The sequence below is a fragment of the Ixodes scapularis genome, unplaced genomic scaffold (assembly GCF_016920785.2).
Source record: "Ixodes scapularis isolate PalLabHiFi unplaced genomic scaffold, ASM1692078v2 PGA_scaffold24__2_contigs__length_7659602, whole genome shotgun sequence".
In the NCBI taxonomy this organism is placed as follows: domain Eukaryota; kingdom Metazoa; phylum Arthropoda; class Arachnida; order Ixodida; family Ixodidae; genus Ixodes; species Ixodes scapularis.
This window is the reverse complement of record NW_024609851.1, coordinates 4,029,168-4,055,396: the sequence shown is the minus strand read 5'-3', so window position 1 is coordinate 4,055,396 and position 26,229 is coordinate 4,029,168. Positions and strand designations below refer to the sequence as shown.

Here is a 26,229-nt window from a genome sequence, read left to right as displayed (position 1 = left end):
TGGCAGCGGCGTGGCTGAACGTTTTGACGAGCTCATACGTGGTTTGCAGCTCAGCGTAGGGACGTCCTCCCCGCATCCAGCGCCTTCGTTTAAAGCTGATGCAGTGCCAGTTGTACCGGGGAAACTACTGGCAATGGCAGACACACTCCCTAGAGCTCCACAGAGAACTGGGTCTGAAGACAAGGGAAGGGCTCCCCGGACACCTTTGCAATTGCAGCACTAGAAGACGCGTCTGCTGACCTCCCACTTCACCCCAAGAAAATCCAAGCTATGCAACAGACTGGCGGAGAGTGCTGTACACTCACATGGTATTGTGAGGTTGGATGGCCGAAGAAGCACAAGCTGCCCCTCAATCTGTCCAAGTATTGGTCTCTCCAAGGCGAGCTGTCGCTTTGCAAAGGACTTCTTCCGAAGGGCTCGAGGCTCCTCATACCTGCCGAGTTACGACCAACAATAATGAGGGTGATACATGACGGGCACCATGGAGTTGTCAAGTGCAAGTGCTGAGCTCATGACTCTGTTTGGTGGCCAGGCATCAATGCACAGATCGCATCCCTGGTGAGTGTCTGCGAATAATGTGCCAAGAAAAGAGCGCAACTGGCAGAACAGCTCATCTCGTCTGGCAACCCTGCTCGCCCATGGGACCGTCGCTGGTGCGGACCTGTTTCATTAGCAGCAGGTCTTCATCGTTATTGTCGGCTATCACTTAAGGTACCCAGAAGTCCTGATGCTGAGCAGCACCTCGAGTGGAGCCACGATCGTGGTAATAAAGTCGGTCTTTGCTCGGCATTCAAAAGCTTGTAAAAATGAGTGGCATCGTCACAAGCTGAGTGGCACTTACGACGACACCACTCATTCCATCAACGAGTCTTGGAGTGAAAGTGTTACTGCATTGACCGCTCCTGGAAGCAATCAAGACAAGAACCCTAACAGCAGGTTTCACAAGACTAAACTCGCTCGTGCTAAGTCACCCGGTTATGCTTGCCACTTGTTTTGCAAAACGGCTGAGCCTGGCTACAACAAGGTCTTCCTTTGACGGCCTTTCGAAGCTCTCGCTCATGCAGGGTGGACGTGGTGTCTCCGCATCAAGCTTGAAAGCTTTCTTCAGGGGCAGCGCTGTCTTGCAGAGTTCCACAGACCGAGTCAGGAGCTTTGCGACGTAATCTGCAAAAGTAGTTGTAATATTGGGCATTATGTCAACTGTGGGGAAACGTGCGCATCGGAAGGCACATCATTCTGCCAAAATGAGATGACGAAATGAGATTAGAGTAGGACTTCCAGTTTTTCACAAAAATGAGAACGTAGGGTGATTTATGTTCGGAAGTAAAAAAGGCTTAGTAGCCCAACATCAAGTGTTTGATGAGTTTCGCAGCGTTGTCTGACCATATTTGTGAGTGGTTGAGCTTTTTTTAACTGAGCAGATTTTGAACTACATGTACGTCAGAATTCCTTGATTTAAAACGAAAGAGGCATGTAACAAAACGAAACACACAACACACCTTGTGACTTGCATCTACAAATTTACTGGAGCGGCTAGCTGCTCACCACTTGCCTCGGGAAAGCCGATGGGGATAGAAAGAGGAGGACGAAGGGGGAGGTTGGGGAAACGGGACGATTGAGGGAAGCGCGATGACCGTGTAGAGGATGGTTAGGTCTCTGGTCTACGATGTGTCAATTGTCGACAGCAGCTTGGGCTGCTGAGCCGGGGAGGTTGGGGGCTTCTTGGCACTCCGTGGAGGAAGTATGAGACGGAAGAGAGGGTCAGGCAAAAGGCCAAATTTAAACCTGTAGCGCCGTGCAAGCTGGGCAACTCCCCACCATGAAAGTGGATCTCTCTTTCCTAAAGTAATAGGGAAGGGTTCGAGAGGAGTGTTGTCCCGACTTGATGTTTAAAATAATATTTGTCAGCCGAATTGCGATTGGATTCCCTGTGCGACACTAGATAACGGCGCTAGCCGCAAGGGGCACTCGCAGGGCAAGGAGGTTGCTCGAAGAAGCAGGGAGAAGGGAAGAGAGAGGCTTCAGTCGCCATAGCGACGGAGGGACGCACGCACGTGTCGCTCACGTGCGTGCGTCCCTCCGCTGTGTTGGAAACAACCGCAACGACAGACCAATCGCAGGTCGAGAACTGGTCGCGTGCGTTGCATACCGGTCGCGGGCTGGCTTCTTCTATCCGCAAACATAGCGTCGGTTGTGATCGTCGACGTAGACGGCGTGGTGGAAGCTCATCGTTCCGCGTAAAAGCGCTATCCTTGACTGTGAACTTTCGTTGTGCGTCGCTATGATAACCCAGCACGTACTAGAAGGGAAGATCCACCTACTCGTGCGGTGATGTCGTGGCGGCACTCTCAAGACGGCAGAAACGCCCGTGTCGTCGTGTTTGTTTACTTCGACTACAGTGGTGTTTTCTAAGCATTAGTGTTTGCGAACATTGTCCGGATTTCTTATTTGGAGCATTTCATGCCTGTGCTCAAGTTGAAGGTATTACTGGCGCGTACCGTATAAAGGGTGCGAATTTTCACGTGTTTTCATCGCCGGAGAAAAGTGATTAGGGTTAGCAATCCTGAATGCTCGCAACATCCGTCCGCAACCCGCGACGCCGTTAAAAGGCGGTGCCAGGCAAAAGTCACTCATTTCTTTCAAAATGTGGGACACACTTGATAGAGAAGTGTAATAGTCTGGTTAATTGAAGACTTTCCTTAAACTAAACTTTATTATTCATCTAACATAAAATAAATTCTTTTACAAAGGTAAGTTGTCTTATGGCATGTATTTTGGCCTGAAAAATTGGTGTTTTGGTTATAGCGCGGTACCGCTTATAATGCGGATTTTCGCGACTCCCACGACATACGTTATATGCGGTCTACACTGTAACTCCAAACATCAAAATTTTGTAGGGAAAAGTAAAGGTATCTCTGAACAGTAGAATTCTTCTTATATTACCATATGTGGCTTTTGTCATCCTGGGATTGACGCTGTGGTGTCCCTTCCTTGCCTTGGGAGATGTCATCTTCCACTGCATCTCACCCGCTTGTGTGATGGCCTGGCCCCTGCTGCTGTTTTCGTTGTAGTGGAGCGCTGCAACGCGCGTTCTGGACGAATAGGGAATCTGGTCCAACAATCTGTTTTGCTATATCTTACTGTTGGATTCTCAAGCATTCCGCAGCCACGATGAAGCTAGCTTCATCACGTGAATCAGTGTGTTCATATTTGCACATGTGTTAGATGCTTTGCAAACCTACTCATTTTGATAAAGCACAGCCATACTGCAGTTGTGACTGATTAGGAGGTTAAAGTAGAATGATTAAGGTACAAAATTACGACATTGTGACAAAACTCAGGAAACACACAAAACAAGTCTGGGCTATGATATTTTAACATAAAACGGCAGGCAACCTGAGGATCTTCTTTTAGACCCCTAAAATTGTTACAACATACCTGGCGACCATACCTCCTGTGCTGAAGGCAAACCCTTTCGCTGCGAAGCCGTTCAGGACACTGTGGTAAGACACCAGGGCATAAGTCTGTGTGTCCGGGGACAGCTGTTGCAGGTCCTTCAGCAGCTGCTTCCTCGTCACGATGTCCACAAACTTTGCATGGACAGGCGTTTCTGAACCAATAAAAAAGGGAATCTCAGCTTGTCGGAGCAAACAGTAATTAACAAAAGATTGGTACTTTTACGCTGAGTTGTTGGTAAACCTTGTTGTATTTCTTGAAGGTAGTATCCTTTGTAACTAATGTTTAGGCTGCGGCATTTTTATTTTTTATTTTTCTTCCAATTATGGCAACCTTTCCGGTTTTTATTTGGAAATGAAATTTTCAGCTTTTATCAATGAATATAAGTGCAGATAAAAGTTTACCTTTCTTTTTGGTGAATATGCATTAACAAAATACACTTTTTGAAACATGTTTGTACAAAATGTAGTGTACTAAATGCATAATTTTTCTTTCCTCTTGCGGTACTTTTCAATCAAAAATCCAGACAGTGTACCACTTTCATTTTGATGTGACGTACTGAGTTGATGTGCTCTTCTAGGTGCACTGGTGCTCTACCGTTATTAATTAATCGTCCTGCAGCAGCCCTCGCGGACATGAGTAAGGTAGTCATGGCGACCACTTCTGGCACGCTTTTCCCCCAACTTTTCAGGGCTGTCAAAGCTGGCTAGCTCGCACAAGCAACAGAAATGACAACAAATAAATTGCGTTCCTCTAAAGCCCGGGAATATTGAGAGATGCATTAAAAAAAGGTTTAGAGCTTCTCCGGTTGTCCCCTAGTTTGAAAAAGGCCAGACAAAGCAACAAACTAGGGTAGTGCGAATAGTGGCTTGAATCGAATAGCGCAGCGTCATCCCTAGCTTCTGCACTGTTGAAAGAACCGGTTGTCTGGGCTTTCCCTTGTATTGTCAAGGCTATGAATGACGCAGCGCTATTCGATTCGATCCACTAGTCACACAACCCTACAATAAACACCAAATATGGACGAAAAAGTAAGTCTGATTAGGTATGTAAACTGCCTCCTTACCTGGCTCCATCCATTCGCCTTCTTCAATGGGCGCATGAAAGCACCGGGTGTACATCCCAGGATGGTCTTTGTGGACGTTGATGACGTGCCTGGTTAGGCTTGCCCAGGCGTCCACAAGGAGGTCACCATTGCCACGGCTAGCTGCCGCGCACCAGTACATGTGGTTTGAAGCTGGCTGTGCCCACAGAGCAAGTGCACCACAGTCCTGCCCCTTGCTTGCCGCGTTCAGGCTCTTCTTGATGCCTGCAGTTCGACGAGCGAGCAAAATTAGTACAATCTTTCTGGTCCTTCTAACTTGTAGTCTGCATAAAGATAGTTCTTGAACATAGAATAGGCTTGCTGACACCGCTCATATTGGAGAATAATTCACTTTACAGGAAAGCGTACATAGAGACGGAAACATATTTTCGTGCTCTATTCGCGCCGAGAAGTTTGGGAATCACCACCTAGTAGATTGTCTCGCAACCCAGAGTGAGGATGACGAGGTCAAAATTTTGTCTTCATATTTTGATCTAAGCATGCTTTTGGCCTCGTCATCCTCCGAGCTTCCTCCGGTGGTCGCTGTGATTGGCTCTCCGAGTTCTGACCGAGCCAATAGATGACGGGCATGTGAGGACTGCTAAAGCGCCCCTAGCGCAATTCTTGCCGTGAATAAAAATTACTCCCAAAAATAATTGGATGGTGCTGCCATCCCAGTGCAAAATGAGCAGAAGCAAGCAATGAGAGTTCACGAAGCACATGGGAAAACATTGGTTTCAGAAGGGCACAAGCAAGCAATTCAGCATTCCTTTAAAAGACCCGCAAGACAAAATATTTTAAGGTGACAGACTATAAAGACCTAATGCCGCTAAACAAATTCCATAGGTAACCATTGTATATAGATGTGTTAAATGCACTGTTAGCAACAACTGCTCTGATTGAGCACTGGCGGCTGGCAATACTATAAAACAAAAATATGTTTTTGTTAATTTTCTGTCGGTACACGGTCCGTGATGGGCTCTCAAATTCTGCTGTAGTAAGGCGTGCTCAATTGGGGCCCTATCAATTGGGGCCCTAATCTAAGTGGTCAAATTTCATCCGATCAAAACACTTTAAGATACAATGCAAAAAAGTGCAAATATGATACTGCAGAAAACTTTCGGTGAGCAATACCCACTCTGCTATGTTGGCAAGCAGTATGGTTTGTTCGTTTGCATACAGTGGCATGAGGTCCTAACAAATTGCATTTACTTTTTGAGACGTGCCAGACGTCGAAGTAGTGCAGGATGCCTGGTTCCTGCTCCCTCATGTGTTTCCCAATGGAACGGTGTCTGTCTGTAGTCAGAGACCGCACAGTGATGTCCTTCTTCTTGAGGAAGTCCAGGGACCGCACCAGGCCTTCTTTCTCCATCTGTCCACTGTTGCGGACTGTGTCGCACTGTGTATTCAGTGTAAAATGGAACAACATATTTCAAAAATCAGTATCAGCAATGATTATCTCAGATGTACAGACATCCTCAGATATGAGGGTGAACAAGCTCTGTTGTTCGACTGCCTCTGCCAGCGCTTCAAAGGTGCGTCACCTTTGAAGGTGACGCACCTTCTTTGTGCCTTTTTTGCCGCTGGCGTGATTTTGACGCACTGGTGGTGACGACCCAACGACTTAGCTTGTTCACCCTCACTGTGAAGATGAGTGTACCGATGTCAGGTAACCTACAGCCTTAACAATTTTCACCTATTTCATTCTAGATGAGAAGAGCTATACACTTCAAGTGCGTATCACAAAGACAAAAATGTAGCAGTAGGCTGTAGTGTGTGCTCTACTGTACTTTTCTGTTTCAAAAGGTTATCAGCCCAAAAAGTCCTCCACAATCACGTGGTTCCATTCATTCCTCACTTCCACAATAAGGTGGTTTCATGCATCCCTCACCTCCCCAATAAGGTAATTGCATGCCATTCCTTACCTCTCCAACCTGAACCTGTTCGAAGTGAAGGATCTTGTTCACGTGACCCACAAACAGGGAGTAAGTGAGATATTTGGCACAAAAGCCGGGGGAGTCTCATCTCCCATCACCAGCAAGGTCCAGTGGCTGGTCACGAAGCTCATCCAGCAGCTTGCCCTGCTCGTCTGTCCACACCTGTTGCAAAAAGTTTTGAAATGTTTCATACTGGCATAAACATATAAAGCGACACTGCATTGGGGTTCAAGAACATGTCAGGAAAAAACTGATCTCATTAATTGTCACCTGTTCGATGGCTTGGCGCAATATTGTTCGCTGATAGTTGAAGTACGTCTTCTCGCACATCCCCTGGAGGTTGATGAGCTCGAACAAGCGCAGCGTCTTCGTTGGAGATGACCCCGTGAACAGTATGGCTCCCGACAGCAGCAGGGTGTCCAGAGCCCTGCCTTTGATGGACGGCATGCTGTCCCAGCGATGGGAGTGCCCAGCAGGGCAGAGTGTGTGCACCGTGAGAACGGTGGTGTTCGTCGAAGTGGACACCTTACATGGCCTGTAGCAGGTCTTGCAGACTTTAAACAGCTGTCGCAGTTGGCTCTCGAACACGATGAATTCGCGTTCCTTGTGAGCTGGCTCCTCGCCTGTGATAGGGTGATCCCTAAAAAAATATCTAGTGTGAGGGCTTGTGAGCTAGCTTAGCTGAGATGCAACGTTACAAAATAATATTTTACATATTCCAGAAGGCACCGATCATTCAAGTATATAGGTATAAATATCTCAATTATAGTAAGGCGAAATTGATGAACGCTCTCAAAAATTCATTTAAGCATTTGACCTACTAATAAAATAGTGATATGAAAATTTAAAGAAAAAAATTTCCATATTACTACGTTATCAGAAGCTTAAACTTGCACTATTTTCACAATTTTAACTGCATTTGAACACTAATTTATTAGTAGTTCAAACTTGCAATAACAATGTTCCGACGCAATATCAGTGTGGAACGTCAATACAGTTTGTTTGTTATACAGGTGCTCGTTAAACTTAGACTACTGGCACAGTCTCTAGATGCCTTTGGTCTAAAAACTTTGGTCAGAACATAAGACAGCTTTAACTAGAGGTGAGCTTGAGCACGAGAGGTGTGCTGTCGACATTATAATAGGGGAACAAATCAAATCGAGCATGCTAAAGAAACTGAGATGCTCATGCTCTCCTCAAAAACCTACAAAGCTAACGAAACATTGATGCTCTCCTAGCATTTCAGGGGAAAGCACTTATAGCTTACACATAATCCAGTGCCACTAGAAACAGGTCAGTCTCGGAACCTCCTCTCCCTCTTCCCTACCTATGACACTTTGCCATGGGAGCATCCTGGTTATGTGCCTGATTCAGGGTGTGTCACACATTCTAATTTCTTAGCGACTGCCAAATTTTTGGCCTCACTTCCTTTGGTGCTGTTGCATTAGACGGAGCGTAAATCAGCCCGTTTAGTTTAAGGATGAAAGCATTCTTACTCGACGAAGCTCCGCTCCACAAATGGCTCGTACAAAGGATCCGCGCTGTTGTCTGGATCATCTAGCACTGGGGTCCGAACCGTCTCCGTGGGTACAGGAGTGGCAGGTGCTAAGACGGGTCTCATTGGTGGCACTGAAGAGGCAGCAGCGGCGGCGGCGGCAGCAGCGGCAGCGGTGGCGGCGGCGGCAGCGGCGGTGGCGGGGGTGGCGGTGGCGGCGGCGGGGGTGGCGGCGGCAGTGGCGGCGGCGGTGGTGATGGTGGTGGTGGTGGTGGCACTTGCGGTGCCAAGTAGCTCCAACTCTTCAGTCTGTGCCGACTGAGTTGTCACCACCTTGGCATAGGTGTTTCCCTGCGTGCCTAAAGGGAAGGAAGATTGACACAGTCCGATTGCTCATTATGCCTCACTTTGTGTCAGCTGTAGGAAAATTGAGCCCTGGCGGGAGCTACATTTCTCAGCAAGACTTCCTTGGATTGTACAGGACATGACTGTAACAACCTTCATGTTTGAACTGCCTAGTAAAAATTGAATTTCAAATATACTCACCTAAAATTGGGCACAAGGGCATTTCGTCTCAAGTTTTTTATTTAATTGTTTCAGGCATAAACTTTGAATAGTATATGAATGTTTAAAAATCGGACAAAAACGGCAGCAGTACATTCCGTCTGCGCAGCCGCTCGAGCCCTTGCTGCTAGGTGGCGTACTGAACACAAAAACGCCAAGAATGTATCAGGAAACACTGACAACGATCAAAATAATTGCCATCAATTAAAAAAAAAGCTTTTAGCACTAAGTAGGCCACCCTAAAACACATGCAAACCAATATGTAGACAGAAAATGACCACTATAGGCCAGAAAAAATGCACTGCGGCCTTTTTGTTTTATTTTAAGTAACTCACTACTCCCAAGTCAACCCCTTAAAAAACAATTAGACAAAATTTTCAGGGAAGCAACGTTGATGCACCCATTTTCAGATGTGCATGTTATAAATCTAATTTTTGCTAGGCATTTTAAATGTCAATGTTTTTATGGCCAGATCCTGTACATGCAAGCGTTTGCATGCACTGGTTGCACCTCAACTTCTTCCTTGCAGTTCGGTCTCATTTACACTTGTGATACCCGGGAGCTTTAAACATGAACTTATCTATATAGTCTGTTGCAGGGTAACAATAGCAGGAGAACTCTCTCTTCCTCTCTCTTCACATTAGCGGAGTACATGCTTGAGAGGAGAGTGGAAAGGAAGAAAATACCAATCGGTGAGAAGAGGTAATTTTCTCCTCTCCATCCTCCCGCTGTTCTTAATCCACAAAGGTTATAGATATCTGGATTGTTTGTCACACCCACGACTTAAAAAACGCCGTCTTCATATGGAAATGTCGAACTAATCGTGTATAATACTCATCACCTTGTAAATAAGCGCCAAAAAACACAAGGAGGGGAAAGTAGACAGACAAGAGCACTCTTTGTCTGTCTACTTTCTCGTCCCTGTGTTTTTTGGCACTTTTTTTTTACGTGATCATAAACCAACTGGTCCAAATTGCCACGATAATATTCATGCCTACCGACAGACTTTTTCCCCAGCCGAGGGTCCGTTCCCACAGCCTTGTCTTTCCTAGCAGGCGGCCGGGGGACTTTTGTAGGCGCTTGCACTTCCTCCGGGTCCACTTGAACTGCTGCGTCGTGTGAGGCTGGTCGGTGACCGCACGAACAGCAGAGCTCACGAGGCGCACTCGGAGCACTATCCTCGGAGCAGCCGGCGTCCCCAATCGGCTCATCACCCTGAAAAAACAGAATGTTCCTTGACAATCTGACTTGCACTGAAATGAGTAACATGCTTACCAGAGTTTTTCGGCGTTTCGACGGTGGCTCCTTTGCTTGGGTAGACCTCGCGAAGGGGGGCAGTCGAAGCGAAGGCACAGAAGTGGACTTGAGGCTAACGCGCTTCAACGTCTGTCCAGCATCGCGCAGAACACTCGCTATGCGAACGTAGTCCTTATCGCCGTTGAAGTGTTCCGAACAAACGCGTACGTCTGCCTTCCCGGGGTCCTCCCTGCCGATGCTTCGGCACCACGCACTTCGGAGGGGCTCCTCGCGGGGTAAGGAGTGGTACACGAGGTTCCTGCCCCGAATCACGGGATTCTTCTGGTTACGGTTGGGGCAGAGCGGAACACCGCAACCGGTGGGCATCGCGAATGTTCGCAATGGCTAGTTGCAGGCAGGCGAACCAGGCGCACGAGAAAGAAAAGGAACCACGCAGCTGCCGAAACGTTGTTTTGATACCGCGTCGATCACACCTCTGGTCCGGTAGCAGGCAACCAACGTTGCTAGGCAGCGGAGCAGCGGGGAGGGGATGCTTTGACTTACTCCGGAGAGATGGCGCTGCGAAAACTTCGTGTGCTGAACAAGATTATAAAACTTTCGATTCATTTGTTTATGTTGGAACGAAATCATTTCTAAATATTAGCATTAAACTGAGAATATACTTGTTCAAAAGCGATATCAATAACAGCACCCGCCGTGACGTCACAAAGTTAGTTCCTATGGCTGCCGTGCGTGAAGTTAAGTCAAGAAATAGTTCCTTTTTGTTTTTGCGGTTACGCAGCGCATTTGCGACATTTCGAGAGAAGTAGTCGTGTTTTATGGTCTTTGTGCTAAAGTAAACAAAAAAAGGGCAATAAGGTGCACGTTCTCTCGATGTTAAAATCGTTTCATGGGTCCTTTAATACGTTCTTCGCTAAATTCTCCGGAGTAGCCCGTGATGACGCTCTGTTTTCGGCAGAGACTGTAGACTCAAATGCTTCTTCGGCTTTCCTTCCTCAGATGACGGAGCTTGATGTTACAACTGCACTTTTCAGTTTTAAATCAAACAAGTCCCCTGGTATAGATGGAATCAATGCAGAAGACCTACGGAGAAATTATGATTTTATAAAGCACGTACTCCTTTATATGTTAAATGGTTTCATTTCCAATGGGAAAATTCCGGATGATTTGAAGAGTGCCTTAGTAAAGCCTTTATTCAAAGGTGGAGAGCGTAAAAAACTTAACAATTACCGTCCAATTTCAATTTTACCTTGTATAGTCCAAATTTTGGAAAAACGTATCCTTAATACTATGACGTCGTATCTAGATAGCTTTGATATTCTATCATCTAGACAATATAGTTTCGTTAGTGGCCACTTCTGGAAGATTTTTCTGATGAATTGCATCTTGCTTTTGAAAGGCGTCAAGTCGCGTGTGCACTTTTTATTGATGTGTCGAAGGCATTCGACACGGTCAGCCATAGCATTCTACTTAAAAAATTCCATAAAATTGGATTCCGCGGTCCATTCTTTTCTCTACTTCAAAACTTTTTGAGCGGCCGTACACAAGTAGTCTCTATAAACAATAGACGAAGCTCCAAGGTAAATTTAAAAGCTGGAGTCCCCCAGGGATCTATTTTGTCACCTCTTCTTTTCAACGTGTTAGTCAACGATATGTCCAACGCTGTCTCCACATGTAGACTATTCCAATACGCTGACGACACGGTGTTGCTCTCGCTCCATCTTGATTATGCTACAGCAATGATGCTACTTCAAAAAGACACGTGCTGCTTACTTGACTGGTTTAAAAGAAATTGTCTTGAGGTAAATATATCAAAAACTAAACTTATTTGCTTTCATAATCCCCTAAAAATTATAACATTTGATCATCCACTTTACATGCATACGTCTGACTGTGCAGACAGCACCTGCTGCCCAGTGCCTTATGCAGATCAGGTTAAGTACTTAGGAATTGAGTTTGATAGTGCTTTGTCATGGAATTTTCACATGTCTTATATCTGTAAAAAATTGAGAAAGGTGTCGTGCTTACTCTATAATACAAGATCATTAATTCCCATATCAACCGAAAAGATGATAGCTCAAGCGTTAGCGTACAGTGTTTTAAGGTATGGCATAACAATTTTCGGGCATGGGTCTGTGATATGGTGCCAAAAAATTGATTCAATTTTGAAAGGAATGTTTAAGAGCATTGTCTACTGTTCATCGTCACAACCTGAAGAAGAAAAAATAACAACTTTAGGTTTGCATTATTCTATGCTTTATTCATTCAGACTGTTGTATTGAAATACTTTTGGAACGATGACTATAAAGAGCCTCACAGAGCGTCTAGATCACTTCGTCGGACCGAACGCTATAAAGTGCCTTTTATCACCACGAACTATGGAAAACGTGTTCGCAATTTTTATGTGCCTTCAACCTTCAATGACTTGCCAGAAACCATATATGGTGTGAACTCTTTAAAAGAACTCAAACAAGTGCTCCAAGATTTCAATTGAACAACACAACTATGCGTGAGTGTGTGTGCGCATGTATGGTTTTTATTTTTACATATCCATCTATTGCATCACAGTGTAGTTATTGAACCTATGTGTATGTTTTTTCATCATATTTTATTTAATTCGAGAGTAGCAACTGTATGAGGAGCTTGACACTGTTTGTGTGTGGGGATATTGTGACTATGACCTGTAGGGTGCTGTCCCACAAGCCTTTACAGGCTTTGACAGACCCGTGCCTCGATTTGAAGAAATATCTACCCAAATAAATTATTATTATTATTATTATTATTATTATTATTATTATTGTTGTTATTGAAACACAGCCCTGAGACTTTAGACGCAGGGCCCTAAACTTTTCTATAGCTGGCTGTAACTGTATCTATAAATTTTTGAGGCCGACCATGCTAAGCTACAGGGGGTGATAGCCTCCCATTGAATTTCCCATAGACGACCATAGGCCATTTTTTATGGGATGTCTCGGACTGGCCTATTATGGTATTTGCCTCTTTATATGTGTGAGTTTTTGTGCATGTCACCATATTCTCAAGTGAATATTTTACTCGGGTTGACATGGTCATGAGACAGGTTCTAGCAGCATGTCATGAATATTTGTCAAACATTTTCACAATATTTTGATTTCATGTTGCCAGATATAAACTCGAGACTAACTGATTTTCTTACTGCACACTTCCATCCGTAAATATTTGTAAAAACTTCTAGTATAGAGCATTTCACCCTACTTTCCGATTTCTGAGCATGGAGTGATTTGTAAGAAAATTAAATATGAACTTTGTTTGCAAACATAAAAATTTAATGCAAAAGAGGCACTTTATTATTAGCTATTTGAATGAATTACAACTGACACTATAAGAAACAAGACTGCTAACAACCGTTGCTTTTTAAGCAGAAATCTTACCTGTACATTATGTACAGAGCCATATATAAGCTTTCCAAAACCATTTCACATTATTTATTTAGCACCCTCTTCTACACCCTTCTCACATTCTTCACTAAATGTAGGGTGTAACACGAAACAGCATTTTTTCGGTAAAATTATGAGGTTGTATTCCTAGTTTTTAGGATGTTAAAAGGGTGTAGCCGAGGGTGAAAGTTCTACAACACCCCTTTTACATCCTTAAAGGTGTAAAAACTTTTACTGTGTAGTACGGCCGAGCATCACTGGCGTCAATCACCACGATAGCGTCAATAGCGTCACGGCGTTGCCCACCACCCGCCAACAACCACGTTGTTAACAACAAAACCAGCGTTCTGCAGATATAGGTTGAGATGTTCAGTTTCTTTTTATTTTACGTGTGGTTCGATTTCGAACGTTTCCGTTGCGGTTTTAACCGAAGCTGTTAACGTCCCTTGGCTCAAGAAATCAGGATCCTAGTGCCTAATTAAAACATTACTGAGACTAGCTTAAGTTTAATCAATATATGAGAGACGTCTTGTTTAGGCGCTTCCAACACACAAAGCCTGAAATATCCAATCTTATCTGATTCAAGTCAAGCTGATCGGGGTGCGTGGCTAGCGTGGCGGTTTACTAAGCTGAGTGCATTGATACACCTATAGGTTTTTAAGGTAGAGAAGGGGGCTTATGGTCGGTATGGAGGTACGCTGGCTGGGTAACGGAGAATGCGTCTTCCAGGAAAGGGGACCATGTGCGCCCGATGCACCCAACTACAACTTTTTTTTCTTTGAGTGCAGTTGGGAAGTAAATATGTGGAGCACTAACCGAAAAATCGCGGATGTGGTATTCGTGCTAAGAGGGCCGCGCAGCGACAGAGCGGTATTGTTAGCGCGAAGATGACGTCGGCGCTGCTTTCGTATTTTATATTCCTAGAACAACGACGGGCACAATATTTTCCCACTTCTAGTAATGTTCTAAATGAACATATCGCAAGACAGTGCTAGTTAAGACAATAGCCTTTTAAGTCGAACGAAAAAAAAAACTGAATAAAACGGTGATCGTTTGCTTGCGCTAACAGTGTTCGCACTAATATCCTGCCAACCACTCGCTCATGATGCTTCTCTTGCTGCCCGTCCTTATGCCAAAGTTTGGTCAACACGATGAAAGTTTAGAATATGATTGTCTCTGCGGCGAAACTGAAAATCAGCACTTTTGGCCGAACTCTTGTCGACCATGTTTATGTCCACGGCGGCCAAGCTGAGAATCAGCTCTTCTGGCCGAACACTCGCCGGCCGTGTTTATGTTTCCGGCGGCCAAGCTGAAAATCAGCACTCCTGGCCAAACACTTGCCGGCTGTGTTTATGCCTCCGGCGGCCAAGCTGAAAATCAGCACTGCTGGCCAAACAGTTGCCGGCCGTGTTTATGTCTCCGGCGGCCAAGCTGAAAATCAGCACTGCTGGCCAAACACTCGCCGGCCGTGGTTATGTTTCCGGCGGCCAAACTGAAAATCATCACTACTGGCCATACACTTGCCGGCCGTGTTTATGTCTCCGGCGGCCAAGCTGAAAATTAGCACTTGTGGCCAAACACTTGCCGGCCGTGTTTATGTCCCCGGCGGCCAAGCTGAAAATCACCACTGCTGGCCAAACACTTGCCGGCCGTGCTTATGGCTCCGGCGGCCAAGCTGAAAATGAGCACTTCTGGCCAGGCGCTTGCCGGCAGTGTTTATGTCTCCGGCGGACAAGCTAAACACAGCTAGTTTGCGGCCGGACCCTTGCCGGCCTTGTTTATGACTCCGGTGGCCAAGCACTTAAAGTGGCCAAGCTGTCCAGACACTGGCCAGCCGTCGGCCGATCGAAATTCACTTTCTGGTGCTGCTTGGGAAAGTCCTGTCGCATGTGTCCTGGGGTGCTGACCGTCTTTGCCTCTTACGTATCTATCGGTCCGTCGTTCGATCCCGACTTGATTACGGTTGTATTGTGTATGGCTCTGCCCGGACGTCGGTTCTCAAAATGCTGGACCCTGTTCATCATCAGGGGCTGCGGCTTGCTACCGGGGCTTTTCGCACATCTCCTGTCCTCAGTCTATACGCAGAAGCAAACGAGCTCTCTCAGGAGAAATTAAGATATGAACTGGGCTTCACGTATTTTATGCGTATTAGGTCGGTTCCTAACCATCCAACCTTACACTGCATGGAACAAATACGCTATGAGCGAACTTTCAGTAATAAGCCTTCAGTTGTTTCACCTCTTGCCATGAGAGTTCGCAATTTTGCGCAGTCTGTAGGAGTGGACGTGTTGCCTCCAGTTGTACAGTGCATGAGTTCGGCAGCCCCTTGGTATCTAGTTCCCATTCACTGCGAACTGGAGCTAACAAAATTCAACAAAAAAGACACTCCTCGCGAAGTCCTGAGGCAAAAATTCCTTGAGCTCCAAGAACAGTATCACGGTTTTATAAGTTTCGACACTGATGGTAGTAAAAATGATTCCTCTTTGGGTTGCGCAGTGATCGGGCCTGGGATGCAGCTTGTCCGGAGAATTATTGAAAGTCCCAAGCAGCACAGAGTCGGCCAGTCATCGGCCAATGGCTGGCAATGATCCTTGGCCAAGTGGCCAGACAGTGGCCAGAGACTGGCCGGTGACCGACCTTTATCTGGCCATTGGCCAATGGCCACTGGCCATCAGCCATCGGTCATGCATTGGCCATTGAATGGCCACTCTCTGGCGACTGGCCAAAAGACCATAGCCAGACATTGGCCATTTCTTGGCCAGAATCCGTGCTACTTGGGAGTGCCTGTAGTCCTACGGCAGAGCTCTATGAATTACTCCTCGCCACAGATAACATCCTCAGACAAAAGCTCACAAGTCAATTGTTTACACCGACTCACTTAGTGCTTTAAGAGCTCTTGCCAGAGTGTAAGATGATTGCAATCCACATGTAATAGAAACAAGGAACAGGTTAATTTCAGCCACAAAACGGAAAAAAAATAATCTTATGCTGGGTTCCTTCACATTTCGGAATTGCCGGAAATGAGGATGCTGACAGAGCAGCAAGTACAGCTGAGGATCGAGAAGTAGACCTGTGGAAAATAGCTTACGGAGACATAGACATGTTGTGAAATTTTCCATAAGACGCAAGTCTTAAGAGGAATGAGACCGAGAAATAAACAATAAGTTGCACGCAGTAAAACCACTACTTCAGGAATGGGAGAGTGCACGTCAACGCGAGCGTTTTTATGAGGTGGTTTTGTGCCGACTGCGAAATGGTCATACTCGTTTTACCAATGGGCATCTTTTGCGTGGGGAGGATGCTCCGGAGTGTGACCACCGCCACATTCCGCTAAGCATCCTACATATCTTACTTGTATGCCCTTTGTATGACCAAGAACGCCACAGACACTTTGCTAAGGTTTACCAAGAGCATACACCATTACACCTCACCCTTTTACTCAGAGATCAATCGTTGTTTCCACACAAGTGTTTTCAACTTTCTTAAGGATATAAGACTCCTGGACCAGCTATAATTTTAATAGTTCGTTGTATTCATTGCCACATCATATGCGCTTGTACCTTCATGATCATTGTTTTATTAAATTACAAGCCCTACTATAGCTCTTTCTTCTCTTTAACCTTGAATTCAGCAATAGTCCTAGTTGTTTGTGCATTATAGCCTTGGTCACTGCTGCGCTAATAAAACCGAATCAATCAATCAATCCTATTCTCTTCTCCTTTCCCCTAATCCTCCTCCTTCATTCTTACTTCTCTTCCTCTCCCTTCCTCTTCATCTCTCATCCCACTTCCATCCTTTCTTACTCCTCCTCCTCCTCTCCTCCTCCTCGTCTGCTTTTTTAATCCTCCCCTCCTCCTTTTCTCCTCCATGTCCCTAGTTTCCCCTCCTTCCGCGCACGTGACGTCAATGTTTCTGCTAAATTTAGCTCGGTTCCGCCGACGCCAACGGCGACACCACTAAACTTGAAAACGGGCGCCTAAAGCGGGTTTGACATGCAGCGATTTTGGCCCCAGAGCGCCGCGATTTCTGCCTTCGCAACGCTCTGGCCAGCTGCAGCGGCTGAGCGGCACGGTTCCATCAGGTTGAAACTTTTTCGCCGCGGCAGAGCGGCAGCGTTTACGCTGGCCACTCACAGCGCGGTGGGAAATCCCGTCCCTACTGAAAAAAACCATTTGGCGCCCATATGAAAATAAACGGGTCCATACCGGTAACCGTTTAACCATACTGGTCACCAGTTTGTCAAAGGGGTCGCCCGTATGGCTCAAAGGGGTCCCCCGTATGAGCCATAACGGTCACCTATTTGGCAAACGGGTCGCTCGTCTTGGCAAATGGGCGACTCGTTTGGGCAAAGTTGTCGCACGTTTGCTCAAACCGGCGACCATGTTGCAAACTGCACCAGTTTAATCAAACGGCTCTCCGGAGCCCGTTTGATATTGAACGTACAGCGATAAAGAAAAAAAAAAGATATTGAACGTACAGATCGGCGGCGTGGGCACGCCTAGCGTTTCAGCCGTGGCAGCCAATGTTTTCCGGAAGGCTGGGAGCGCCGGTTCATCGATTTCAGATCGTCCGCGTAATGCAAGTAATTATATTTATATTTCAATTGCGCTGATTTTCGATTATACTGCAACTAAAACTAACACCTTTTTTTTTTTTGTTTTACGTAAACGCGCGACGTTGGTGAGCCGATATTTTTGACAGACCTTTAATACTTTGTCCATCTTTGTTGCCTCAATTTACTTATTCAGCTCGAATCTCTCTCGCAGAAGACGCGACCGCGTGAAGGAATGTACGTCTAGACTCCGTTTCACTTTAATTCAAGACGCAACGAAGGTAGCACGCGTACACGCGGCTGCAAGAACATCGAGCATTGCGAGAGCACGCCCGCCGTTGCAGCAGTCAAACTACGAGCTTGCGCTGAGTTCTTTCTTCGCTCGGGCGCAAGCCGAGCTTCTGGCAGCCCCGCCGCCATTTCCAAAGTTTGAGCGCGCGCGCGCGCGCGCGTTTGTTCTTAGGGGCTACAAAAACGCATCTCCCTGGAATGCCTGGGGAGAGGGAGAGGGGCTGTCCCGGTGGTCCCAGCGCCTTGACCTCGCCCCCTCCCTCCTCTCTTGTCACCCCTGTCACGTGACCCACAGCAGCGCGCGAGCTACACGCTGATAAGCATCGAGATCCGGAAGGGCGCGCCTTGCAGCCGGTTTTTTCTTTGTCTGCTTGTTGTCAGTTGCTGCTCGAAGTTCGCTCGTCCTACCTGCTTCAATCTGTCGCCTAACCCTGCGGTCTTATTGGGATGTCTCTCGACAACGTATTGGATGTGCACCCAAAGCTATCAGTGTTCGAAAAGACCCACCTGTATGTCGGCAACGAGCGATTCTTCAAAGAAGTCGCAAATTCTCGCGGTTTGGTTGGGTTCGGCAAATGACAGCTTGTGCGCCGCATCGTGTTGAAACTTCCAAGGAGCCGTTCCCTCTCGTTTGTGTTTGTGTGGTTGTCCTGCTTTGACCGTGTCGACAAATATCACGGATTACCTCTTTCAAGTCCGATTTTGTTATGGTAAGTGCACTGCAACCTACGTGTTGGCAAAGATTGACCGTTCTTCTACGCGTACTCTTCTAAATTATCTAAAAAATTATGCAGCGCCTATTCGCGCGGCAGCCAGGAGAATAATTTCCCCGAAAGTCTACCTGTATAGTGTTCACAGATCGCTTGCACGTTTGTACTTGTCTACAGAAGAGGTAATAAACTTCGAGGAAAATTGAAAACAATCTTTTGTGTCGGTTTTCCTGTCCACTTACAAGCACCTACGCGAGTGCATTTGTTCTACGTGTTTTCTCCGTGTTATAAATACGTTTATGAGTTTCGGGACGTCTTAAATATGTTTAAGATAACCAACCGCCCAGACGATACCCATTTAGGGCTAGCGCATAATTTGCCATTTCGAAGGGCACGTTCAAACGTGTGGTCACGTGCCATGTCGAACGGGTACTCGTACCATACGGCACCCGTATCAAACGGGCACCTGTATCAAACGGGTACCGTTTCGAACGGGTACCTTTTCCACACGGGTACCCGTATCCCATAATCACGTTTGATCCAAACGGATCGACAGGTTTGATTCAAACGGGCGACCAGTTTGCCACCCCTTTGAATTTCAAATGGTTTTTTTCAGTAGGGGTGAGAGGAGGAGAAATCTTTTGGAAAGCTGGCACATAGAATGCTGACATTTTCACGTCCTTGATGCAGACGACCAGCAGAGAAACTACGCCAGCGACTGGTTTGCGGTTTCTTTTTTCCTTTCGGTTCTTTAATCAGTAGTCACGTCGGAACTGTTGAGGTGATTATGGAGGAGGAGGATTGATGTCCCTTTCCTCGGAATTTTTTTTCTCAGTGATTTACGGGGCTCTTTTTTACTTTCCTCGCCTGAGTGCACACTGTAGCGAGCGCAAGAGACGCTAGTCGGAAGTGGCTGGTGCGAGCGCTAGTGAGAAAAACAAAACAAGATGAAAAAGAAGAAAAAGAACTGTGCGACATTAACTTATCTTTTCCAGCACAGATGGTCACGCCAAGTAAGGCACATAACCCCATTTCGGAAATACCGACTACTCCAACGCCGTCCAGGAGGTTAGGGTCAGCCGTATCAGTTGGAGTCTTTACATCCGACGAAGGCGCTGCCCATGACGCTACCGATGATGATCAGAGGTTTCACCCTCCGCGACGACGAAGTTAAAAAAAAAAAAAACGAAGAAATATGACCAATGTTTGTTTAGTATCTTAAACGCTTTTTTTTTATTAAGGTAAAATTAAATCGGAAACTGAAAACCAAGGCATTAAAATTGTTGTTAGAAGCCGCTGTAACCGACTGTGCACACCCTATTGGAAAAACCAGCATGAAAATCAAACTGGTCAAGCTGGTAATTAAGGTGGTCAAGCTGGTAATCAAGGTGGTCAAACTGGTCAATGTGGTAATTAAACTGGTTTAGCTGGCAATCAAGCTGGTTTAAGCTGGGCAAGCTGGAATTTAAGCTGGTCAGTCTGGTCTAAGTAAAAACCAGCATGGTCTCACTCGAATCTGGTTTTAGATTCAATCTGGTGTAGCTGGGAGCCAGTCTGGTCTTAACTGGTCAAACTGGTTTTCCATGGAGCCAATGTGGTCAAGCTGGGAGACGAGCTGGTCATGCTGGGAGACAAGCTGGTGAATCTGGTCGAAATAATAATCGTGGTGGTCAAGCTGGTCATGCTGGGAGCGCGCACGCCAAGGTCGGCTAGAGATAGCCGAACTGGCATTGCTGGGAGCGCGCGCGACAAGGTCGGCTGCTGGAACGAGGCCACGTCCTGTTCTTTGTCCTCTCGTTTTTGGTAGACCACCGGGCGCGTCAGGCGCGCTGCAAGCTACCTTTGTGTGCGAGAAAAGAGAGAGGGAGAGAGAGAGTGGTAGAAACGGAGAATCGAAGACGCGTTTGGATAGCTTGGGCAGAGGGCATGCAGATCGAAGGGACGGCTGTGTGCGCGTTGTTTGGAGACTAGTTGAACGACGGTGCAAGCGAAGCGGGTTTTGAGAAGACAGCGAGCGGCAGTCCGTTCAGTGCGGGAAGATGTCAGACGTCGACTGCGGCGTCGCTTCGTGTCTTCGAACGTGTGTGTGCCCAAGAATGACGGCGGTGCCGAGGAGTATCGCCAATGCCATCCAAGCCACACGGATTTCCTCGCCTCTGCCGACCACGCAAGTTGCCGCTTCGCCCCCATCGCTGGCGGGACCCAGGTTCGCTTCTCTCGTCCGTGTAGTATTTTCGTCTGCTATTGCCTGTTTTTGGCCTGTGTCTAGTATTTTTTTCGTGTTGAGAGATAAGCAATCTGGTTTTATTAACATTGTAGACAATTTGCACCGAGAATCTGTGCGTCGGTTAGTACTGTGTCAGCGCCGAGGATGTGTAGCATTTGAGTTCATGTGAGGCTGCCGCAAGTACGAAAATAATAAATTGGATGCCGAGTTGGCTTTTCTGACGAGCTTGGCTTTTTTATTCTGTGTATTAATTTAAACAGGTTAAACTGGTTGGGAAGTTCACCAGCATGACCAGTTTAACAGCATGACCAGCATGCCAAACTGGGCATGCTGGGGCAATAACCCAGCTTGAAGCTGGGACCAGATCAACCATCATGACCAGTATGACCAGATCAACCAGCATGACCGGCATGCCAAGCTGGGCATGCTGGGGAAATAACCCAGCTTGAAGCTGGGACCAGCTTAAGCTGGTTTTTTCAATAGGGCATCTGCTTGCTGCAAGCAACACCGGTCATCGCAACGGCAAAAAACGTTCATGTGAAATGAAGCCTCGCGATCCGTGCCGCCGCGCTGCTAGCGGCAGCGATTTCGGCCGTGGAATGGCAGCGTGTGAAACCCGCTTTAGAGTTGCGCTCTAAAATTAAACTAATTTTCTTTATGGGCACCCCGTTTTATGTAAGCAATATGTAACTCAGAAGGTTTGCTCTCAACCGTTTATTATTTCATGCAAACAGCATACAAATATTCGGGAGCAAATAGAGTGTATAGACAGGTCATCCGCATTGACAGCCGGGGCGTAATAGGAACGCCCGCAATTTGGCCGGGCAGCGCACATCGCACGCGCTTAGTGCTTTAATGAATTCCGAATCCGAGCGGTTTTGTTGTTTTTCCAACACGCAGACAAGGCACCCGGTCGTTTGATATTCATAACAACAGGAACAGGTGGCGTACACGTTGAGAGCTTCGATGACCGTCGGCATAGTGCCGGGACTCGAGAAAAGTGCACGGAAGCTGAAGCCACAAACCCGGCAGCATTCGGTGACACTGGCTCGTGCAGCCCGTCCCCATACTACAAGAGGCTCTTTACGACCAGTGACATTCAACGGAGTCATTAGGGCTGAGATTGCTGCTTCCATAGGGTCTTCTGAAACGTACGACCTGAAAAATAAAAATAAAAAAAGATGGCAGTGGTGTTTTTTATTCGAAACACTCAAAGGCAACAGACTGTTTAAAAAAGCTCTCGATCGCTGGAGTAAGGACTGGGCACTTAGGCTTCGCAGAAACAAGATTCGAACGAAATGATGCATCTGCGCATGCGTGTGCGAACAGCAGCGTCCTCGCAGGCGCATGACTTCATTTTTGTCGGTGCCAACGTGAATAGTGAAGCTCAGTTTTGAAGCAGTCCCTTAGACGTTACTTGCACGAGCAGTACACACCGCGGTCCCCGAACGGCCTACCTCCCGTCGTTTTGTTCGACGCGCCACCATTTTAAGGACGGCTGCAATAGTAACTGCGGCGTATTTAATAAAATGAATGTATTGAAGCACGCCGCCAAGATTGCGCTTGAGTGCATCTTATCGAAGAGTTTTTAAACGAAAATCTACACGGCGCCTCGAACGACTGAGGCGGACTGAAGGAAGTGAACATGGTACCCCCTTCAGCGGGAGATCAGCAACTGACCTTCACCATGTTTATTAACGCTTTGATACCAAATTCAGACGATCCGCGAAAATCAGTTTGTCAACGTATCGCACTGCTATTTACTGCAAAGCTGCAGCTAAGTGGTGGAAGCTTGGAGTAAAAATATCAACAAAAAAACTTACCTCGTTTAAAAAAAAACTATTTTGGGCAATCTACGACAGTGTCAGGATATCGACAGACGATATCCTGACCGTGCTCGCCTAGTTGTATTTGTCGTCGAGAGATGCCGGAAGCGTGGGGGGCATGGCGAGAGCCCCGGCAATGGTCAAACTTAGCGCACAATCTTCCTGAATGTTTCAGTATGCCGGCGCGAGTCTCTCTTATGAACACTTCTTAATGTGGGATAAGTTATTCATTAAAAATATAGCATGGAGAAACAGCAAACTAAATCCGTAATGATTTTCGCTACTGAGATGATGATCAGTCGAGGAACCGCATACTCTCGAGTCATACGGTGCGGCATCTGTCAGCAGAATGTACAACTTGAGCAATACTATCAGGAAAAATTCAGCAAACTGAACGAGGGCTACATAGGGTTGATGGGAGACACATGTGTAGTGATATCTCTTGGCGGAGAGTAGAAAATACGGGGCCGAAAATTAAATTAATATTAATCACGCACTACACTTTTTTCCTCCTTTACACTGTCCAAAAAAAAATTCGCAATTGCCCATTTAAACTTAGCAACACTTGATTATAGTACTTTTGTATTGATTGATGTGTTCCAGAAAGTTCATATTCGAGTGACCTGACTTATTTCCATTTGTGCCCTTTGCAGTTAAGTGCGTATTCCAGGCTATTAATAGTTATTTCTTGTTTGATTCTTGCTTTGGCACGTCACGTTTAAGTGGTTACTTTTTGCTAAAGAGTAACAGTATTTTGTTGCATTGGTTCATTCTGGATAATTCAAGTTATTTTGCTATTCACTTGTGGGTGTTCTTTTAATAATCATAAATGATATCAGTCCCTATTTTGTGTTTTTACGAAACGTGTGTGAACGCGGTCGTTATCATATGTTTATAGCTGTTCATTATTCATCGACGTGTGATGATTAAATATCTATTCGCAGATTTGCATATTTGTGTGATCAATGGTCATTAATCACTATTTAAGCTGTATTATTCTTATAGGCAAGGTTAGTTCGAACGGACTACTAATGCCTATTAGTAATCGTTTTGTATACTTAGCAGTGTGTGGACAACACCAGCTTCCAAATTCTTTTGAAATGTACGAGCGCAAATGCTCCAAATGACTATTATTTACACTAATAGCCATCTTGAGTTGATTGGGTCTTCATGAAACAGAGCACCTTTCAGTGACTTTTATAACTATTATTTTACTTTCGTGCTATTCTTTTTTTTTATGGGGGGGGGGGGGGAGGGGGGGGGGGAAGATACGCGTCATGTGGCTCATATTGGCTCTTGGGACATATTTTTGATGAGATCGGTTTCACTTGGCCATGAATAACTATTCGCAAATATTATTCCTACATGTGAGGCCTGGTTCTTTAGAGGTGGGTCTGAATTCAAGCGGATATTTTCAGATATTTAAATCTGTTAATTGTCAGTTTGGCTAGAAATGGCTTTAAATAACTATCAGTCGCTGTTACTCACAATTTATGCAATCTGTATACTTATAAATTTTATTGACTTCAGCTGGTTACTATTGACTAATATGAACTTTATTGCCTTTAAGTTACGAAATGTTCCTGATAATGAATACAATAATTTGACAAGTCTTGTTAGATGTATTTGGCTTGAAGTGAACAATATTGCCAACTGGTATTGATTCTTCGCATCATTGGCTGGAAATAGCTACAAGTGGCTCTTGCTGCTTATTACTGGCAATGTTAGGTCATTGTCATCCGTATGGATCAAATTTGCTTCAAATGACTACTCTTGGTTATCAATATTTATATTGAAGAAATTCGGCTTAAATGGCCTCAGATGACTATTATTTAATAATCTTAACAATAATGCGCTCTCCTTGCCATTTTGAGGAGGAAGGATCTCAAGTGGCTTTTGTTGACTGTATGAAGCTGTTCTAAGCCAGATCGGCTTAAATGGCTATATTTGGCTATTTGTGACGCATTCGCAATTTACGGAATTTGTGTGTTTATAGATTTGATTGACTCCAACTGGCGATAATTTGCTATATGCATCTATTCTCAACCTGTCTGGGGTTTCAACCTTTTGTCTGCTTGGTCAGCCGCGCGCGCAGCTGACCAAGCAGGCAGCGCGCTCGTGGCGTAATGGTTATCGCGATAGGCTTCCACGCAAACAGCCAAGTTTCGATTCCTGGCCGCGGGTAAACATTTTTGTTGACTCTCTAATGTGATGTTCTGGTAAATTCGAGAACTGTGTTGGCTGATCCGAGGTTACAAAGTTATGTGCACAAACCTTCTGCGTCGATTGTTCCAGAACCTCACGCGTGTAGAAAAGGAGTTCCACAAGCAAGCCGCAGTCAATTTTGCCCGAGCGGTCTATCCTGCTATTTCGACGATATAGACGCCTGCGACGCTAACCTTATCGTCTTCTGTTTTTCGTCAAAATTGCGCCCTATTAAGCGTTTAGTTCCTTCAGTTATTCTCGCCTCATCATTCGTCATTCGTGACATTTTGGTGGAGGTGCGGGGTACCACGTTCCATGCCCGTGAAACGCACCCCTCAGTGGATCCCTCGGCCTTGATATTCCTGAAGTCTTGAAAAGCTTATTCCCGTTTACAAACCTGAAACGCGGACAAGCCGCCCTACCTAAGGTCTGCCCCCGGAATTCGTCCCTCTACCGTCGAAGCCAACTAGAACTACGGCCACGATGCGTACCATGTCGCAGCAAGACAGAGAACCACCGACTTTCATCGTCTACGTGCAGGCCCCGCCGCGCACGCCGGCGACTTTCAATTTCGACCTTTACAAGGATGTGGACGACTGGTCAAGCTAGTACGAGGGCGACGCCCGGTTCAACGGATGGGAAGGGGGAAGGGGGGGGGGGGGGTTGAAGAAAGCCTACGGAGCGTCCACTTCACTTTGGAAGGCACGGCCCGCACCTGTATGAAAACCGCGAAGTGTCGATTTCATCGTTGGGAGACTTCCAGGCCGAGCATCGACGCACCTTTGCCTGCCAGCAGCGACGTCAGCGGGCCGAGGAACATCTCCGAGCAAGAAAGGCACAGGTCAAAACGAGAGCGTCACATGTTTTGTCGAAGACGTTCTCCGCCTCATGAACCACGCCGACCCAAACGCCCCCGAAGAAAAGAAGCTGCGGGTCCTGATGCGGCGCGTGAAAGAAAAGATCTTCAGAGGCCTTGTGCGGAGCCCACCTACACTCTAAAAAAGGGTGTACTCTTGCACCCGATGTCGCATATACGACACTCCAAAACTTCACTTGGACGTACAGCGCGCTGACTTTGAACCGACACGGCGAAATTTCACGGGTGGCTTTATAGCTGAGTTGTACAACTTATTAACTTAACTGATATAAATGTGACTGACCGCAAACCAAGTTATCGGGGTTTTCTTGGCTCTACTTCAAAGCCTGTGT

The 26,229-nt window shown here is 46.2% G+C and overlaps 2 protein-coding genes across 2 annotated transcripts; both read right to left on the bottom strand.

Annotated features, from left to right (window-relative positions):
• Positions 1–3,238: 3,238 nt before the first annotated feature.
• On the bottom strand, positions 3,239–5,912 carry LOC120836082. Its single transcript, XM_040212106.2, has 4 exons — positions 5,753–5,912; positions 4,523–4,765; positions 3,439–3,610; positions 3,239–3,278 (listed from the first exon to the last, which is right to left on the bottom strand). The coding sequence occupies exons 1-4, from the start codon at positions 5,910–5,912 to the stop codon at positions 3,239–3,241; spliced, it is 615 nt and encodes a 204-aa protein (XP_040068040.1).
• Positions 5,913–6,561: 649 nt separating this feature from the next.
• Positions 6,562–10,244, bottom strand: LOC120836278. Its single transcript, XM_042291162.1, has 4 exons — positions 9,812–10,244; positions 9,501–9,751; positions 6,748–7,117; positions 6,562–6,639 (listed from the first exon to the last, which is right to left on the bottom strand). The coding sequence occupies exons 1-4, from the start codon at positions 10,157–10,159 to the stop codon at positions 6,562–6,564; spliced, it is 1,047 nt and encodes a 348-aa protein (XP_042147096.1). The 5' UTR covers positions 10,160–10,244.
• Positions 10,245–26,229: the final 15,985 nt, after the last annotated feature.

What these genes read in the sequence shown, in the direction of transcription:
- LOC120836082 (XM_040212106.2), bottom strand. Translation starts at nt 5,912, where the DNA reads ATGGAGAAAGAAGGCCTGGTGCGGTCCCTGGACTTCCTCAAGAAGAAG. An exon ending in AGGCGAATGGATGGAGCCAG is followed by an intron (nt 3,611 to 4,522) that starts GTAAGGAGGCAG and finishes TTATTGGTTCAG; the next exon opens with AAACGCCTGTCCATGCAAAG. An exon ending in ACAGGAGGTATGGTCGCCAG is followed by an intron (nt 3,279 to 3,438) that starts GTATGTTGTAAC and finishes CCTCCTAATCAG; the next exon opens with TCACAACTGCAGTATGGCTG.
- LOC120836278 (XM_042291162.1), bottom strand. Translation starts at nt 10,159, where the DNA reads ATGCCCACCGGTTGCGGTGTTCCGCTCTGCCCCAACCGTAACCAGAAG. An exon ending in CGAAACGCCGAAAAACTCTG is followed by an intron (nt 9,752 to 9,811) that starts GTAAGCATGTTA and finishes CTGTTTTTTCAG; the next exon opens with GGTGATGAGCCGATTGGGGA. An exon ending in TATCGTGGCAATTTGGACCA is followed by an intron (nt 7,118 to 9,500) that starts GTTGGTTTATGA and finishes ATATTTTTTTAG; the next exon opens with GGATCACCCTATCACAGGCG.